The sequence below is a fragment of the Cyanistes caeruleus genome, chromosome 33 (assembly GCF_971803275.1).
Source record: "Cyanistes caeruleus chromosome 33, bCyaCae1.hap1.1, whole genome shotgun sequence".
NCBI lineage: Eukaryota > Metazoa > Chordata > Aves > Passeriformes > Paridae > Cyanistes > Cyanistes caeruleus.
In genome coordinates, this window is record NC_141734.1 from 1766821 (window position 1) to 1786236 (window position 19416).

Genomic DNA, 19416 nt, shown 5'->3' on the forward strand with positions numbered 1-19416 from the left:
TCCCGTGGATTCACCGCCAGCGGCCGCCATCTTGAGGCGCGGCGGAGCCGCTCAACAAGATGGCGGCACCCACCCACCCACCCCGGCGCTTTTTAGAACCGAATTTAGCCGCGAATCGCCGCCAAACCGAGCGGAACGAAACCTCCGTCAGCGTTAAACCCTCGTCGCCGATTTAAACGCACCGGGAAGCGGGAGAAAGGCGGAAAGAGCGGGTTTTATTAAGCATAATGGGCGCCGCCATGTTGTACGGCAGGAGGCGGCTGAGGCGAACTTCCGGTTCCGGTGGGGGAGCGGCCCCTCAGCGCTGGCGGAGCGGGGGGTAAACACAGGGGGGGGGGGAATCGGGAATTTTTGGGAATTCTGAGGGAAATTTGGGAATTTTTTAGGAATTCTGAGGGAAATTTGGGAATTTTTAGGGTCGGGAGTCGGGGGGAGGTGAAGGAATTGTGGGGTCGTGGCCGTGGGAGGGTTTGGGGGGGGTTGTGAGGGGGAATTTGAGGGGGGGTTTTTGAGGGAATTTTGTGGGGATTTTGTGGGAATAATGAGGAATTTTGTGGGAATGTTGAGGAATTTTGGGATCTATGAGGGGATTTGGGGAGGTAGTGGGGGTCTGGGGGTCGTTTTTGGGGTTGTTTGGGGGGATTTAAGGGGATTTGGGGGTCCTTAGGGAGTTTGGGGGTGATTAAAGAGGATTTTTGGGAATTTTTTGGGGAATTGTTGGGAATTTTGAGGGGAATTTGAGGTGAACTTGGGATTTTGGGGGTCATGGAGGTGATTTGGGAATTTTGAGGGAGGGTTGGGGTCACTGAGGGGGTTTTGGGATGGATTTGAGGGATTTGGGGAATATTTGGGGGCGATCTTTGGGATTTGGGGGGGATTTGGGAAAAACTTCGGGATTTTGGGAGGAATTTGGGTGGAATTTCGGTGATTTTGGGGGAATTTTCATGAATTTGATCAAAATCATCAGGAATTCGAGTGGATTTGGGGGAATTTGAGTGAATTTTGGGGGCAAATCTGCCCAAATTTCACGGGAATTCTCAGGAATTTTCTAGGAATTCCAAAACATTTCCCCCACTTTGGAGACTCTTCCCAAAAAAAACTCCAGGAAAAAAAACCCCAAAATTTTAATTTTTCTCTTTTTTTTTTTCTTTTCCAGGTTTCCTCCAATCCCAAACTCCTGAAATTCCTTCAAAATTCCCCCCCGGAATTCCCGAAAAAATGAACTGAGGCCCCTCCCCCCCCTTGGATGGCCCCCTGGAATTTTGGGGGATCCCAAAATGGGGGATTCGGAAAATCCCGGGAATCCCCCGAAGGAGGAGGAGGAAGACGAGGAAGAGGAGGAGGAGGAGGAGGAAGAGCTGGACCCCCGGATCCAGGTGGGAATTTCAGGAGAAATCCCAAAATTTGGGGAATTTTGGGGGAGGGATTTGAGGTTTTTGGAAGGAAAATCCCAGAAAATTCGGGGTTTTGAGGCAGATTTTGAGGTGAATCCCGGAAATTTGGGGATTTTGGGTCCGAATTTTGGGATTTTTGCGGGAAATTTTGAGGGGAATCCTGGAAATTTTTGGAAATTTTGAAGGAATCCCAGAAATTTTGGGATTTTGGGGGGTTTTGGGTCCAAATTTTGGGATTTTTTGGAGGAAATCCCAGAAATTTTGGGATTTTGAGGGAGATTTTGAGGAGAATCCCAGAAATTTTGGTATTTTGTGGGAAATTTTGAGGAGAATCCCAGAAATTTTGGGATTTTGAGGGAGATTTTGAGGAGAATCCCAGAAATTTTGGTATTTTGTGGGAAATTTTGAGGTGAATCCCGGAAATTTTGGGATTTTGTGGGAAATTTTGAGGTGAATCCCGGAAATTTTGGGATTTTAAGGGAAATTTTGTGGTGAATCCCAGAAATTTTGGGAAATTTTGAGGAGAATCCCAGGAATTTTGGGATTTTGAGGGAGATTTTGAGGAGAATCCCTGAAATTTTGGGATTTTGGGGGGAAATCCCAGAAATTTTGGGATTTTGAGGGAGATTTTGAGGTGAATCCCAGAAATTTTGGGATTTTGTGGGAAATTTTGAGGTGAATCCCGGAAATTTTGGGATTTTAAGGGAAATTTTGTGGTGAATCCTAGAAATTTTGGGAAATTTTGAGGTGAATCCCAGAAATTTTGGGATTTTGAGGGAAATTTTGAGGAGAATCCCAGAAATTTTGGGATTTTGAGGGAAATTTTGAGGAGAATCCCGGAAATTTTGGGATTTTAAGGGAAATTTTGTGGTGAATCCCAGAAATTTTGGGAAATTTTGAGGTGAATCCCAGAAATTTTGGGAAATTTTGAGGAGAATCCCAGAAATTTTGGGATTTTGAGGGAAATTTTGAGGTGAATCCCAGAAATTTTGGGATTTTGGCTCCAAATTTTTGGGATTTTTGAGGTGAAACCCCAGAAATTTCGGGATTTGGGGCAGATTTTCCATCCCTTTTCCTGAATTTTCGGGGTTTTCATCCCGGATTTTTTTCCTCCCTTTTCCCAATTTTTGGGATCCCCTAAATTTTGGGAATTTTTGGGTTGTTTTTCCCGGGATTTTGGGGGGGTTTTGATCCCAAAATTTCGGCTGCAGGAGGAGCTGGAGCACCTGAACGAGGCCAACGCTGAAATCAATCGGGGGGAGCTGGAGCTGGACGTGAGCAACTGGGAGGGACTGGGATGGACTGGGAGGGACTGGGATGAACTGGGATGAACTGGGAGGGACTGGGAGGGACTGGGAGGGACTGGGAGAGGGGTTTGGGGCAAAAAATGGGGAAAAAATTGGGAAAAAATGGGATTTTTGGAGGCAAAAATAAAGAGGAAATGGTGGGAAATGGGGATTTGGGGATACTGGGATGGACTGGGACAAACTGGGATGAACTGGGAGGAACTGGGATGGAACTGGGATGGACTGGGAGGGACTGGGATGGACTGGGATGGACTGGGATGAACTGGGATGGACTGGGAGGGACTGGGAGGGACTGGGATGAACTGGGAGGGACTGGGATGAACTGGGATGGACTGGGAGGGACTGGGATGAACTGGGATGGACTGGGAGGGACTGGGATGAACTGGGATGGACTGGGATGAACTGGGAGAGGGGTTTGGGGCAAAAAATGGGGAAAAAATTGGGAAAAATTGGGATTTTTGGAGGTGAAAATAGGGAGGAAATGGTGGGAAATGAGGGATTTGGGGATACTGGGATGAACTGGGAGGAACTGGGATGGACTGGGATGGACTGGGACAAACTGGGATGAACTGGGATGGACTGGGAGGGACTGGGATGAACTGGGAGAGGGGTTTGGGGCAAAAAATGGGGAAAAAATTGGGAAAAAATGGGATTTTTGGAGGCAAAAATAGGGAGGAAATGGTGGGAAATGGGGATTTGGGGATACTGGGATGGACTGGGATGAACTGGGACGAACTGGGATGAACTGGGACGAACTGGGATGAACTGGGATGAACTGGGAGGGAACTGGGATGGACTGGGAGGGACTGGGAAGGAACTGGGACAAACTGGGATGAACTGGGAATGAACTGGGACAAACTGGGATGAACTGGGAATGAACTGGGACAGACTGGGATGAACTGGAACTGGTTTTCCCATTCCCTGCCTGCTCTCCCAGTCCATCCCAGTTCCAAACCAGTTCCAAACTGGTTTCCAATCCAGGTTTCCCAGTCCCAAACTGGTTTTCCCAATCCCAAACCAGTCCAAACCAGTCCCAAACTGGTTTTCCCAACCCCAAACTGGTTTTCCCAGTCCAAACCAGTCCCAAACTGGTTTTCCCAACCCCAAACTGGTTTTCCCAGTTCCAACCAGTCCCAAACTGGTTTTCCCAACCCCAAACCGGTTTTCCCAGTCCCAAACTGGTTTTCCCAGTTCAGACCAGTCCCAAACTGGTTTTCCCAACCCCAAACCGGTTTTCCCAGTCCCAAACTGGTTTTCCCAACCCCAAACTGATTTTCCCAACCCCAAACTGGTTTTCCCAACCCCAAACTGGTTTTCCCAGTTCAGACCAGTCCCAAACTGGTTTTCCCAATCCCAAACTGGTTTTCCCAGTTCCAAACTGGTTTTCCCAGTCCAAACCAGTCCCAAACTGGTTTTCCCAACCCCAAACTGGTTTTCCCAACCCCAAACTGGTTTTCCCAGTCCCAAACTGGTTTTCCCAGTCCAAACCAGTCCCAAACTGGTTTTCCCAACCCCAAACTGGTTTTCCCAGTCCAAACCAGTCCCAAACTGGTTTTCACCCCCTCCAGGCCGCCCGTTCCCGCTATCGCCGCATCCTCTCGGATTCCGCCCGGAAATTGAATTCCCAAGGATCCCAACTCGGGAATTGCATCGAGAGGGCCCGGCCCTACTACGAGGCCCGGAGGAGAGCCAAGGAGGTGCCGGGATTTTGGGGGAAAAACGGGAAAATTTGGGAAAATTTGGGAAAAAATTGGGAAAAAATGGGAAAAAATTGATAAAAAATGAAAAAAATCCCAAAAAAAATTTCAGGAAAAATGGGAATTCCCATCCCAAACTCAATCCAGTGTGAGGAATGATGGAGAGTCGAGGAGGTACCGGGATTTTGGGGGAAAATCCAGGAAAAACGGGAAAATTTGGGAAAATTTTGGGAAAAAATTGAAAAAAAAACCCCAAAAATTCCCCAAAAAATTGCAGGAAAAATGGGAAAAATGGGAATTCTCATCCCAAACTCAATCCAGTGTGAGGAATGATGGAGAGCCGAGGAGGTACCGGGATTTTGGGGGAAAATTTGGGAAAAATGGGAAAAATTGGGAAAAATTTGGGGAAAAATCGGAAAAAAATGGGAAAACAGTGAAAAAAACTGATAAAAAATGAAAAAAATCCCCAAAAAATTGCAGGAAAAATGGGAATTCCCATCCCAAACTCAATCCAGTGTGAGGAATGATGGAGAGTCGAGGAGGTACCGGGATTTTGGGGGAAAAACGGGAAAATTTGGGAAAAATTTGGGGAAAAATTGAAAAAAAATGAAAAAAATTCCCCCAAAAATTGCAGGAAAAATGGGAATTCTCATCCCAAACTCAATCCAGTGTGAGGAATGATGGAGAGCTGAGGAGGTACCGGGATTTTGGGGAAAACCGGGAAAAACGGGAAAATTTGGAAAAAAATTGGGAAAAAATGGGAAAAATTTGGGGAAAAATTGATAAAAAATGAAAAAAAATCCCCCCAAAAAATTGCAGGAAAAATGGGAAAAATGGGAATTCTCATCCCAAACTCAATCCAGTGTGAGGAATGATGGAGAGCCGAGGAGGTACCGGGATTTTGGGGGAAAATTTGGGAAAAATGGGGAAATTTGGGAAAAATTTGGGAAAAAATTGAAAAAAAACCCCAAAAATTCCCCAAAAAATTGCAGGAAAAATGGGAATTCTCATCCCAAACTCAATCCAGTGTGAGGAATGATGGAGAGCCAAGGAGGTACCGGGATTTTGGGGGAAAAACGGGAAAATTTGGGAAAAAATTTGGGGAAAAATTGAAAAAAAATGAAAAAAATCCCCCCAAAAATTGCAGGAAAAATGGGAAAAATGGGAATCCCCCCAAAAATTGCAGGAAAAATGGGAATTCTCATCCCAAACTCAATCCAGTGTGAGGAATGATGGAGAGTCGAGGAGGTACTGGGATTTTGGGGGAAAATTTGGGAAAAATGGGAAAATTTGGGAAAAAATTGGAAAAAATTGAAAAGAACCCCCAAAAATTCCCCAAAAAATTGCAGGAAAAATGGGAATTCCCATCCCAAATCCAATCCAGTGTGAGGAATGATGGAGAGTCGAGGAGGTACCGGGATTTTGGGGGAAAATCCGGGAAAAACGGGAAAATTTGGGAAAAATTTGGGGAAAAATTGAAAAAAAATGAAAAAAATCCCCCCAAAAATTGCAGGAAAAATGGGAAAAATGGGAATCCCCCCAAAAATTGCAGGAAAAATGGGAATTCCCATCCCAAACTCAATCCAGTGTGAGGAATGATGGAGAGTCGAGGAGGTACCGGGATTTTGGGGGAAAAACGGGAAAATTTGGGAAAAATTTGGGGAAAAATTGAAAAAAAACCCCAAAAATCCCCCCAAAAATTGCAGGAAAAATGGGAAAAATGGGAATCCCCCCAAAAATTGCAGGAAAAATGGGAATTCTCATCCCAAACTCAATCCAGTGTGAGGAATGATGGAGAGCCGAGGAGGTACTGGGATTTTGGGGGAAAAACGGGAAAATTTGGGAAAAAATGGGAAAAAATTGAAAAAAAACCCCAAAAATTCCCCAAAAAATTGCAGGAAAAATGGGAATTCCCATCCCAAACTCAATCCAGTGTGAGGAATGATGGGGAGCCGAGGAGGTACCGGGATTTTGGGGGAAAATTTGGGAAAAATGGGAAAAATTGGGAAAAATTTGGGGAAAAATCGGAAAAAAATGGGAAAACAGTGAAAAAAATTGATAAAAAATGAAAAAATCCCCAAAAAATTGCAGGAAAAATGGGAATTCTCATCCCAAACTCAATCCAGTGTGAGGAATGATGGAGAGTCGAGGAGGTACTGGGATTTTGGGGGAAAAACGGGAAAATTTGGGAAAAATTTGGGGAAAAATTGAAAAAAAATTTAAAAAATCCCCAAAAAATTGCAGGAAAAATGGGAATTCCCATCCCAAACTCAATCCAGTGTGAGGAATGATGGAGAGTCGAGGAGGTACCGGGATTTTGGGGGAAAATCTGGGAAAAACGGGAAAATTTGGGAAAAAATGGAAAAAAATTGAAAAAAAACCCCAAAAATTCCCCAAAAAATTGCAGGAAAAATGGGAATTCCCATCCCAAACTCAATCCAGTATGAGGAATGATGGAGAGTCGAGGAGGTACCGGGATTTTGGGGGAAAAACGGGAAAATTTGGGAAAAATTTGGGGAAAAATTGAAAAAAAATGAAAAAAATCCCCCAAAAAATTGCAGGAAAAATGGGAAAAATGGGAATCCCCCCAAAAATTGCAGGAAAAATGGGAATTCCCATCCCAAACTCAATCCATTGTGAGGAATGATGGAGAGCCGAGGAGGTACCGGGATTTTGGGGGAAAATCAGGGAAAAACGGGAAAATTTGGGAAAATTTGGGAAAAATTTGGGAAAAAATTGAAAAAAAACCCCAAAAATTCCCCAAAAAATTGCAGGAAAAATGGGAATTCCCATCCCAAACTCAATCCAGTGTGAGGAATGATGGAGAGTCGAGGCGGTACTGGGATTTTGGGGGAAAATTTGGGAAAAACGGGAAAATTTGGGAAAAAATGGGAAAAAATTGAAAAAAAACCCCAAAAATTCCCCAAAAAATTGCAGGAAAAATGGGAATTCCCATCCCAAACTCAATCCAGTGTGAGGAATGATGGAGAGCCGAGGAGGTACTGGGATTTTGGGGGAAAAACGGGAAAATTTGGGAAAAATTTGGGAAAAAATTGATAAAAAATGAAAAAAAATCCCCCAAAAATTGCAGGAAAAATGGGAAAAATGGGAATCCCCCCAAAAATTGCAGGAAAAATGGGAATTCTCATCCCAAACTCAATCCAGTGTGAGGAATGATGGGGAGTCGAGGAGGTACCGGGATTTTAGGGGAAAATTTGGGAAAAACGGGAAAATTTGGGAAAAATTTGGGGAAAAATGGGAAAAAATGGAAAAAACCCCAAAAAATTGCAGGAAAAATGGGAAAAATGGGAATTCCCATCCCAGACTCAATCCAGTGTGAGGAATGATGGAGAGTCGAGGAGGTACCAAGATTTTGGGGAAAAATTAGAGAAAAACGGGAAAAATTTGGGAATAATTTGGGGAAAAATGGGAAAAAATTGAAAAAAAAACCCAAAAAATTGCAGGAAAAATGGGAAAAATGGGAATTCTCATCCCAAACTCAATCCAGTGTGAGGAATGATGGAGAGTCGAGGAGGTACCGGGATTTTGGGGGAAAAACGGGAAAATTTGGGAAAATTTGGGAAAAAATTGAAAAAAAACCCCAAAAATTCCCCAAAAAATTGCAGGAAAAATGGGAATTCCCATCCCAAACTCAATCCAGTGTGAGGAATGATGGAGAGCCGAGGAGGTGCCAGGATTTTGGGGGAAAAACAGGAAAATTTGGGAAAATTTGGAAAAAAATTGGGAAAAAATGGGAAAAATTTGGGGAAAAATTGATAAAAAATGAAAAAAAATCCCCCCAAAAATTGCAGGAAAAATGGGAATTCTCATCCCAAACTCAATCCAGTGTGAGGAATGATGGAGAGCCGAGGAGGTACCGGGATTTGGGGGGAAAATTTGGGAAAAACGGGAAAATTTGGGAAAAATTTGGGAAAAAATTGATAAAAAATGAAAAAAATCCCCCCAAAAATTGCAGGAAAAATGGGAATTCTCATCCCAAACTCAATCCAGTGTGAGGAATGATGGGGAGTCGAGGAGGTACCGGGATTTTGGGGGAAAATCCGGGAAAAACGGGAAAATTTGGGAAAAAATTGGGAAAAAATGGGAAAAATTTGGGGAAAAATTAATAAAAAATGAAAAAAAATCCCCCAAAAAAATTGCAGGAAAAATGGGAAAAATGGGAATTCTCATCCCAAACTCAATCCATTGTGAGGAATGATGGAGAGTCGAGGAGGTACCGGGATTTTGGGGGAAAAACGGGAAAAACGGGAAAATTTGGGAAAATTTGGGAAAAAATTGGGAAAAATTGAAAAAAACCCCAAAAAATCCCCCAAAAAATTGCAGGAAAAATGGGAATTCCCATCCCAAACTCAATCCAGTGTGAGGAATGATGGAGAGTCGAGGAGGTACCGGGATTTTGGGGGAAAATCAGGGAAAAACGGGAAAATTTGGGAAAATTTGGGAAAAAATGGGAAAAAATTGAAAAAAACCCCCAAAAATTCCCCAAAAAATTGCAGGAAAAATGGGAATTCCCATCCCAAACTCAATCCAGTGTGAGGAATGATGGAGAGTCGAGGAGGTACCGGGATTTTGGGGGAAAAACGGGAAAATTTGGGAAAAAATGGGAAAAAATTGAAAAAAACCAGAAAAAATTCCCCAAAAAATTGCAGGAAAAATGGGAATTCCCATCCCAAACTCAATCCAGTGTGAGGAATGATGGAGAGTCGAGGAGGTACCGGGATTTTGGGGGAAAAACGGGAAAATTTGGGAAAAAATGGGAAAAAATTGAAAAAAACCAGAAAAAATTCCCCAAAAAATTGCAGGAAAAATGGGAATTCCCATCCCAAACTCAATCCAGTGTGAGGAATGATGGAGAGTTGAGGAGGTACCGGGATTTTGGGGGAAAATCAGGGAAAAACGGGAAAATTTGGAAAAAAATTGGGAAAAAATGGGAAAAATTTGGGGAAAAATTGATAAAAAATGAAAAAAAATCCCCCCAAAAAATTGCAGGAAAAATGGGAAAAATGGGAATTCTCATCCCAAACTCAATCCAGTGTGAGGAATGATGGAGAGTTGAGGAGGTACCGGGATTTTGGGGGAAAATCAGGGAAAAACGGGAAAATTTGGAAAAAAATTGGGAAAAAATGGGAAAAATTTGGGGAAAAATTGATAAAAAATGAAAAAAAATCCCCCCAAAAAATTGCAGGAAAAATGGGAAAAATGGGAATTCTCATCCCAAACTCAATCCATTGTGAGGAATGATGGAGAGCCGAGGAGGTACCGGGATTTTGGGGGAAAATCCGGGAAAAACGGGAAAATTTGGGAAAAAATGGGAAAAAATTGAAAAAAAACCCCAAAAATTCCCCAAAAAATTGCAGGAAAAATGGGAATTCCCATCCCAAACTCAATCCAGTGTGAGGAATGATGGAGAGTCGAGGAGGTACCGGGATTTTGGGGGAAAATCCGGGAAAAACGGGAAAATTTGGGAAAATTTGGGAAAAAATTGATAAAAAATGAAAAAAAATCCCCCAAAAAATTGCAGGAAAAATGGGAAAAATGGGAATTCCCATCCCAAACTCAATCCAGTGTGAGGAATGATGGAGAGTCGAGGAGGTACCGGGATTTTGGGGGAAAAACGGGAAAATTTGGGAAAAAATGGGAAAAAATTGAAAAAAACCAGAAAAAATTCCCCAAAAAATTGCAGGAAAAATGGGAATTCCCATCCCAAACTCAATCCAGTGTGAGGAATGATGGAGAGTTGAGGAGGTACCGGGATTTTGGGGGAAAAACGGGAAAATTTGGGAAAAATTTGGGGAAAAATTGAAAAAAAATGAAAAAAATCCCCCCAAAAATTGCAGGAAAAATGGGAAAAATGGGAATCCCCCCAAAAATTGCAGGAAAAATGGGAATTCTCATCCCAAACTCAATCCAGTGTGAGGAATGATGGAGAGTCGAGGAGGTACTGGGATTTTGGGGGAAAATTTGGGAAAAACGGGAAAATTTGGGAAAATTTGGGAAAAAATGGAAAAAAAATGAAAAAAAACCCCAAAAATTCCCCAAAAAATTGCAGGAAAAATGGGAATTCCCATCCCAAACTCAATCCAGTGTGAGGAATGATGGAGAGTCGAGGAGGTACCGGGATTTTGGGGGAAAATTTGGGAAAAATGGGGAAATTTGGGAAAAATTTGGGAAAAAATTGAAAAAAAACCCCAAAAATTCCCCAAAAAATTGCAGGAAAAATGGGAATTCCCATCCCAAACTCAATCCAGTGTGAGGAATGATGGAGAGTCGAGGAGGTACCGGGATTTTGGGGGAAAATCAGGGAAAAACGGGAAAATTTGGGAAAAAATGGGAAAAAATTGAAAAAAAACCCCAAAAATTCCCCAAAAAATTGCAGGAAAAATGGGAATTCCCATCCCAAACTCAATCCAGTGTGAGGAATGATGGAGAGCCGAGAAGGTACCGAGATTTTGGGGGAAAATCTGGGAAAAACGGGAAAATTTGGGAAAAATTTGGGAAAAAATTGATAAAAAATGAAAAAAATCCCCCCAAAAATTGCAGGAAAAATGGGAAAAATGGGAATCCCCCCAAAAATTGCAGGAAAAATGGGAATTCTCATCCCAAACTCAATCCAGTGTGAGGAATGATGGAGAGTCGAGGAGGTACCGGGATTTTGGGGGAAATTTGGGAAAAACGGGAAAATTTGGGAAAAAATGGAAAAAACCCCCCAAAAATTCCCAAAAAAAATTGCAGGACAAATGGGAATTCTCATCCCAAACTCAATCCAGTGTGAGGAATGATGGAGAGCCGAGGAGGTACCGGGATTTTGGGGGAAAATCAGGGAAAAACGGGAAAATTTGGGAAAAATTTGGGAAAAATGGGAGAAAATGGAAAAAACCCCAAAAAATTCCCAAAAAAATTACAGGAAAAATGGGAATTCTCATCCCAAACTCAATCCAGTGTGAGGAATGATGGAGAGTCGAGGAGGTACCGGGATTTTGGGGAAAAATTTGGGAAAAATGGGAAAAATTGGGAAAAATTTGGGGAAAAATCGGAAAAAAATGGGAAAACAGTGAAAAAAATTGATAAAAAATGAAAAAATCCCCAAAAAATTGCAGGAAAAATGGGAATTCCCATCCCAAACTCAATCCAGTGTGAGGAATGATGGAGAGTCGAGGAGGTACCGGGATTTTGGGGGAAAAACGGGAAAATTTGGGAAAAATTTGGGGAAAAATTGAAAAAAAATGAAAAAAATCCCCCCAAAAATTGCAGGAAAAATGGGAATTCTCATCCCAAACTCAATCCAGTGTGAGGAATGATGGAGAGCTGAGGAGGTACCGGGATTTTGGGGAAAAACGGGAAAAACGGGAAAATTTGGGAAAAATTTGGGGAAAAATTGATAAAAAATGAAAAAAATCCCCAAAAAATTGCAGGAAAAATGGGAATTCCCATCCCAAACCTCTTCCAACCCTTCCCAAACCTTCTCCATCCATCCTAAACCTTCTCCAATCCATCCCAAACCTTCTCCAATCCCATTCCCATCATCCCAAATCCCATTCCCACCATCCCAAACCTTCTCTAATCCATCCCAACTCATCCCAAACCTTCTCCATCCATCCCAAACCTTCTCCAATCCCATTCCCACCATCCCAAACCTTCTCAATCCATCCCAAACCTTCTCCAATCCATTCCAAACCTTCTCCAACTCATCCCAAACCTTTTCCAACCCATCCCAAACCTTCTCCAACCCATCCCAAACCTTCTCCAATCCCATTCCCACCATCCCAAACCTTCTCCATCCATCCCAAACCTTCTTCAATCCATTTCAAACCTTCTCCAATCCCATTCCCACCATCCCAAACCTTCTCCATCCATCCCAAACCTTCTCCAACCCATCCCAAACCTTCTCCAATCCCATTCCCACCATCCCAAACCTCACCCCACCCCTCCCAATCCCCACCCCACCCACCAAACTCCACCGAAACCTCCCGGAATTCCCGGAAATTCCCGGAAATTCCCGGAATTCCCGGCTTTCCAGGCGCAGCAGGAGACGCAGCGGGCGGCGCTGCGCTACGAGCGGGCGGTGGGGATGCACAACGCGGCGCGGGAAATGGTGTTCGTGGCCGAGCAGGGAATGGGCACCGGGAAAAACCGCCTGGATCCCACCTGGCAGGAGATGCTCAACCACGCCACCAGGAAGGTGGGGAAATCGGGGAATTCGGGAATTTGGGATGGCGGGAATGGGATTGGAGAAGGTTTGGGATGGTTGGATGGAGGTTTGGGATGGTGGGAATGGGATTGGAGGAGGTTTGGGATGGATGGATGGAGGTTTGGGATGATGGGAATGGGATTTGGGATGGTTGGAGAAGGTTTGGGATGGGTGGAGAAGGTTTGGGGTGAGTTGGGATGGGTTGGGTGAGGTTTGGGATGGTTGGAGAAGGTTTGGTATGATGGGAATGGGATTTGGGATAGTTGGATGAGGTTTGGGATGGTGGGAATGGGGTTGGAGAAGGTTTGGGGTGGATTGGAGAAGGTTTGGGATGGTGGGAATGGGATTGGAGAAGGTTTGGGATGGTGGGAATGGGATTTGGGATGGGTTGGATGAGGTTTGGGGTGAGTTGGGATGGGTTGGGTGAGGTTTGGGATGGTGGGAATGGAACTGGTGAAGGTTTGGGATGGGTTGGAGAAGGTTTGGGATGGTGGGAATGGGATTGGAGGAGGTTTGGAATGGTGGGAATGGGATTTGGGATGGGTTGGATGAGGTTTGGGGTGAGTTGGGATGGGTTGGGTGAGGTTTGGGATGGTTGGAGAAGGTTTGGGATGGATGGATGGAGGTTTGGGATGGTGGGAATGGGATTGGAGAAGGTTTGAAATGGATTGAAGAAGGTTTGGGATGGATGGAGAAGGTTTGGGATGGTGGGAATGGGATTGGAGGAGGTTTGGGATGGATGGAGAAGGTTTGGGATGGGATTGGAGAAGGTTTGGAATGGTTGGAGGAGGTTTGGGATGGGTTGGAGAAGGTTTGGGATGGTGGGAATGGGATTTGGGATGGTGGGAATGGGATTGGAGAAGGTTTGGGATGGATGGAGAAGGTTTGGGATGATGGGAATGGGATGGAGAGGTTTGGGATGGATGAAGAAGGTTTAGGTGGATGGTGGGAAGATGGGTTTGGGATGGTGTGATATGTTTGGTTGGGTTTTGGAGAAGGTTTGGGATGATGGGAATGGATGGAGAAGGTTTTAAGGGGGGAAGGTTTGGAATGATGGGTTTGGATTGGGAGTTGGAGATTTGGTGGGATTGGAAGTTGGGATGGGTTGGAGAAGGTGGTAGTGGTGGAGAAGTTTTGGGGTGGGATTGGAGAATTTTTGGCAACAACAGGAGAAGGAAATCCGGGAATCCCAGAATTTCCTCAGCTCCCTTTCCCTCCATTTCGGGCCCGTTTTTCACCCGATTTTCCCCCGGTTTTTTTCCTTCCCCCCCTTTTCCCCCCGGGAATTCCGGGAATTCCGGGAATTCCGGGAATTGCAGGTGAACGAGGCGGAGCAGGAGCGGCTCTGGAGCGAGCGGGAGCACCAGAGGGTGACCCGGCTGTGCCAGGAGGCCGAGGCCGAGGTGCAGCGGCTGCAGAAATCCCTGAGGCGCGACATCGCCCGCAGCCGGCCCTACTTCGAGCTGAAAGCCCAGTTCAACCAGAGGCTGGAGGTACTGGGAGCACTGGGAGGGACTGGGAGGGACTGGGAGGGACTGGGAATACTGGGAGAGGGACTGGGATTAACTGGGAGGAACTGGGAGCACTGGGAGAGGGACTGGGATTAACTGGGAGCACTGGGAGCCGGCCCTACTTCGAGCTGAAAGCCCAGTTCAACCAGAGGCTGGAGGTACTGGGATGGACTGGGAGGGACTGGGAGGGACTGGGATTAACTGGGATTAACTGGGAGCACTGGGAGAGGGACTGGGAGGGACTGGGAGCACTGGGAGAGGCACTGGAGTGGATACTGGGGGTACTGGGAGCACTGGGAGCCGGCCCTCATTCGAGCTGAAAGCCCAGTTCAACCAGAGGCTGGAGGTACTGGGAGCACTGGGAGCTCTGGGAGAGGGACTGGGATTAACTGGGAGCACTGGGAGAGGGACTGGGATTAACTGGGATTAACTGGGAGCACTGGGAAAGGGATTAAAGAGCACTGGGAGCACTGGGAGCACTGGGAAAGGGACTGGGAATGCTGAGAGGGAAGGGTTTGATCAGAACTGGTGGGACTGGGATGAACTGGGATGGACTGGGAGGGACTGGGATGGACTGGGATGGACTGGGATGGACTGGGAGGGACTGGGATGGACTGGGATGGACTGGGATGAACTGGGATAAACTATGATAGGCACTGGGATGGACTGGGATAGGCACTGGGAGGGACTGGGAGCACTGGGAGAGGGATTTGGGTGGATACTGGGATTAACTGGGAGCACTGGGAGCCGGCCCTACTTGGAGCTGAAAGCCCAGTTCAACCAGAGGCTGGAGGTACTGGGAGGGACTGGGAATACTGGGAGAGGGACTGGGATTAACTGGGAGCACTGGGAGAGGCACTGGGAGGGACTGGGATTAACTGGGAGAGGGACTGGGATTAACTGGGAATACTGGGAGAGGGACTGGGATTAACTGGGAATACTGGGAGAGGGACTGGGATTAACTGGGAGCACTGGGAGAGGCACTGGGAGGGACTGGGATTAACTGGGAGAGGGACTGGGATTAACTGGGAATACTGGGAGAGGGACTGGGATTAACTGGGAGCACTGGGAGAGGGACTGGGAGGGACTGGGAGCACTGGGAGAGGGACTGGGAATGCTGAGAGGGAAGGGTTTGATCAGAACTGGTGGGACTGGGATGGACTGGGAGGGACTGGGAGGGACTGGGATGAACTGGGATGGACTGGGATGAACTGGGATGAACTGGGAGAGACTGGGAGGGACAGGAAGAGGGACTGGGATTAACTGGGAGCACTGGGAGAGGGATTGGAGTGGATACTGGGGGTACTGGGAGCACTGGGAAAGGGACTGGGAGCATTGGGAGATGAACTGGGAGCACTGGGAGGGACTGGGATGAACTGGGAGGGAACTGGGCCCCATTTTTCGCCCGATTCTCAACGGATTTTCCCCAAAATTTCACCGATTCCCGCCCAAAATTCCAACGTTTTTCCCCACCCCTGGGAATTCCCGAATTCCCTTTTTTTTTTCCGCTTTCCCAGGAGCACAAATCCCGCGTGAACTCCTTGGAATCTTCCGTCTCCCAAGCCAAGCTCCGCTATTCCGTCGCCCTCCGGAACCTGGAGCAGATCAGCGAGGAAATCCACGCCCGCCGATTCCAGAGAATCCTCCGGAAAAAACACCGGGAAAACCCCCTGGGAGCCGAGGGGGGATCCCAAAACCCCGAAATCCCGGGAATTCCCGCCAGGACGGGCGGGGAAAACCCCGAAATCCCGGGAATTCCCGCCAGGACGGGCGGGGAAAACCCCGAAATCCCGGGAATTCCCGCCAGGACGGGCGGGGAAAACCCCGAAATCCCGGGAATTCCCGGAATTCCGGCGGGAATTTCCGCCTCCGGGGATTCCCTGTCGGTGCTCAGCCTCCAGACCATCGCCTCGGACCTGCAGAAATTCGACTCCGTGGAACATTTGGCGGGAATTCCCGGGATTTCGGGAATTCCGGATGCGCTCAGCCTGCAGGGGGAGGAGTTGGGGGAGGGGAGGGAGAGGAGGAGGAATTTCCGGCACCATCGGAGCGTCAGCCTCTGATTTTTTTTTTGGGGAATTTTTGGGGGGTTTTTTTGGGAATTTTAGGATTTTTTTGGGAATTTTAGGATTTTTTTTGGAATTTTAGGATTTTTTTGGGAATTTTAGGATTTTTTTTGGGAATTTTAGGATTTTTTGGGGATTTTTTTTAGGGTTTTTTTGGGATTTTTTTTGAGGTTTTTTGGGATTTTGGGGGGATTTTTGGGGGTTTTTTGGTGTTTTTTGGGAATTTTTGGGGTTTTTTGGGAATTTTAGGATTTTTTTGGGAATTTTAGGGGTTTTTTTGGGAATTTTAGGATTTTTTGGGGATTTTTTGGGGATTTTTTTAAGGGATTTTTTGGTTTTTTGGGGATTTTTTTCGAGGTTTTTTGGGATTTTTTGGGGGATTTTTTGGGTTTTTTTGGGATTTTTTTGGGTTTTTGGGGATTTTTGGGGGATTTTAGGATTTTTTGGGAATTTTAGGATTTTTTTTGGGAATTTTAGGATTTTTTGGGGGGATTTTTTGGGGGATTTTTTTAAGGGATTTTTTGGTGTTTTTTGGGATTTTTTTTTGAGATTTTTTGGGGTTTTTTGGTGTTTTTTTGGGAATTTTAGGATTTTTTGGGAATTTTAGGATTTTTTGGGGATTTTAGGATTTTTTCGGGAATTTTTGGATTTTTTGGGGATTTTTTGGGGATTTTTTTTTAGGGTTTTTTTGGTGTTGGTGTTTGTTGGGATTTTTTTTTGAGGTTTTTTGGGATTTTTGGGGATTTTTGGGGTTTTTTGGGGGATTTTTGGGGGATTTTAGGATTTTTTGGGAATTTTAGGATTTTTTTGGGAATTTTAGGATTTTTTGGGAATAAATCCTGGGAATTTGGGAATAAATCCCAGGAATTTGGGATTTTTGGGAATAAATCTTGGGAATTTGGGGCCTAAATCCCGGGAATTTGGAGTTTTTGGGCTTAAATCCCAGGAATTTGGGTTTTTTGGGAATAAATCCCGGGAATTTGTGGGTTTTTGGGAAGAAATCCTGGGAATTTGTGGCTAAATCCTGGGAATTTGGGATTTTTGGGAATAAATCTTGGGAATTTGGGGCCTAAATCCCGGGAATTTGGGGGTTTTTGGGAATAAATCTCGGGAATTTGGGAATAAATCCTGGGAATTTGGGGCTAAATCCTGGGAATTTGGGATTTTTGGGGCTAAATCCTGGGAATTTGGGTGATAAATCCTGGGAATTTGGGTGATAAATCCCGGGAATTTTGGGAATTCTGGGATTTGAGGGCGGGGCTGTGATGAGAACCTCCCCCCCCCTGGGTTCGAGGCAGCCCCGGGAATTCCCATGGAATTTTTTTTCCAGCTCCTTCACATCCCAAAAAAAAAATCCCCAAACCAAAAAAAAAAATTCCCCAGCTGGAATTCCAAGAAATCCAAAAAAACTTCAGGAATTTGGGGGGGGAAAAAAAAAAAAAAAAATCCCGGAAAAGTCTGGATATCAATAAAATTCCTTCTTGTTGTAAATTCCTTCTTTTCCCATCCCAACATTCCCGACTTTTTTCTCCTCATCCAGGAATTTTTTTGGGAATTTTTTGGGTTTTTTCCCCATTTTTTTTAGGGATTTTCCGGAGTTTTTATCCCAATTTTTTTTTTCTCGATTTTATCTCGATCCCGAATATTTTTTGCTTTGGGAAAAGCCAAAAAAATCCTGGAAAATTCCTTGAAAAAAGTGGGAAAAGCCAAAAAAAAAAATGGGAAAGACGCACATGACCCCTCAAATAAAATTAAATGGGAAAATCTTGGGGAAAAAAATGGGAAAAACAAAAAAAAAAGGGAAAATCCACGGAAAAAATATGGAAAACCTCAGGAAAAGCTCAAAAAAAATGGGAAAAAACCAAAAAAATGGGAAAATCCACCAAAAAAACTGGAAAACGTCAGGAAAAGGCCAAAAAATGTGAAAAAAAACCTGAAAAAAAACCAGGAAAAGACCAAAAAAATGGGAAAAAACCAAAAATCAGGAAAAAACACAAAAAATGGGGAAAAAACCCTGAAAAAAAACAGGAAAAGACAAAAAAAATGGGAAAAGCCCCAAAAAATGGGAAAAAAAACCCCAAAAATGGGAAAAAACCCCCAAAAATTGGGAAAAATAACAAAAAATGGGAAAAAAACCCTGAAAAAAACAGGAAAAGACAAAAAAAATGGGAAAAGCCCCCAAAAAATGGAAAAAAAACCCCAAAAATTGGGAAAAATAACAAAAAATGGGAAAATCCACCAAAAAAACTGGAAAACCTCAGGAAAAGCCAGAAAAAATGGGAAAAAAAACCCAAAAAGTGGGAAAAAACCCTAAAAAATGGGAAAAATACATGAAAAAACCAGGAAAAGACAAAAAAAATGGGAAAAGCCCCCAAAAAATGGGAAAATCCACAAAAAAACCTGGAAAACCTCAGGAAAAGCCAAAAAAAATCCCCAAAATGTGAAAAATACGAAAAAAATGGGAAAAAAAATCCCAGAGAAAAACCAGGAAAAGACAAAAAATTGGGAAAACTCCAAAAAAAAGGGAAAAAAGCCCCAAAAAATTGGGAAAATCCACAAAAAAAATCAGAAAAACCTCAGGAAAAACCAAAAAAAATGGGAAAAAAATCCCCAAAAATGGGAAAAAACCCCAAAAAATGGGAAAAAATCCCTGAAAAAAACCAGGAAAACTCAAAAAAATTGGGAAAACCCCAAAAAATGGGGAAAAAACCCCCCAAAATGGGAAAAACCCCCAAAAATGGGAAAATCCACAAAAAAACCTGGAAAACCTCAGGAAAAACAAAAAAAATGGGAAAAAAATCCCCAAAAATGGGAAAAAATCCCTGAAAAAAACCAGGAAAACACAAAAAAATTGGGAAAACCCCCAAAAAAACAGGAAAAAAACCCCAAAAATAGGAATATCCCCCCAAAACCCGGATTTGGATCCCGTTTTCCATGAAAAAAAAACCAAAACCTCCAGGCAGAGAAAATCTGGGAATTTCTGATTTATTTCTACTCTTGGAAAAGGGCGAATTCCGACGGCGCCGCGGAGAAAATTCCGGAATTTTTCCTGGGAAAAAAAAAAAATTCGGCTTCGCCTCGACCTCGGAAAATCGGGAATTTCTGGGATTTCTCCCGTTTTTCCCAGAATTTTGGGATAATTTTATTGTTTTTATTCCCCAATTTTTCGATATTCCAACCCCCACTTTTCCTTCTTTTCGCTGTTTTCCGGAATTTTTCCATATTTTTCATT

The 19416-nt window shown here is 44.4% G+C and overlaps 1 protein-coding gene across 1 annotated transcript; it reads left to right on the forward strand.

Moving 5' to 3' along the window:
- Positions 1 to 228: 228 nt before the first annotated feature.
- On the forward strand, positions 229 to 17675 carry SH3BP5L (SH3 binding domain protein 5 like). The gene is made up of 7 exons (XM_086870797.1): positions 229 to 319; positions 1157 to 1376; positions 2606 to 2668; positions 4270 to 4398; positions 12437 to 12598; positions 13927 to 14100; positions 15636 to 17675. Exons 2-7 carry the CDS (start codon positions 1278 to 1280, stop codon positions 16179 to 16181), a joined length of 1173 nt encoding a protein of 390 aa, XP_086726923.1. The 5' UTR covers positions 229 to 319; positions 1157 to 1277; the 3' UTR covers positions 16182 to 17675.
- Positions 17676 to 19416: the final 1741 nt, after the last annotated feature.

Coding starts and splice junctions, on each gene's coding strand:
- SH3BP5L (XM_086870797.1), top strand. CDS start 1,278: ATGGGGGATTCGGAAAATCCCGGGAATCCCCCGAAGGAGGAGGAGGAA. Junction 1,377..2,605: donor AGCTGGACCCCCGGATCCAG/GTGGGAATTTCA, acceptor TTTCGGCTGCAG/GAGGAGCTGGAGCACCTGAA. Junction 14,101..15,635: donor AGTTCAACCAGAGGCTGGAG/GTACTGGGAGCA, acceptor CCGCTTTCCCAG/GAGCACAAATCCCGCGTGAA.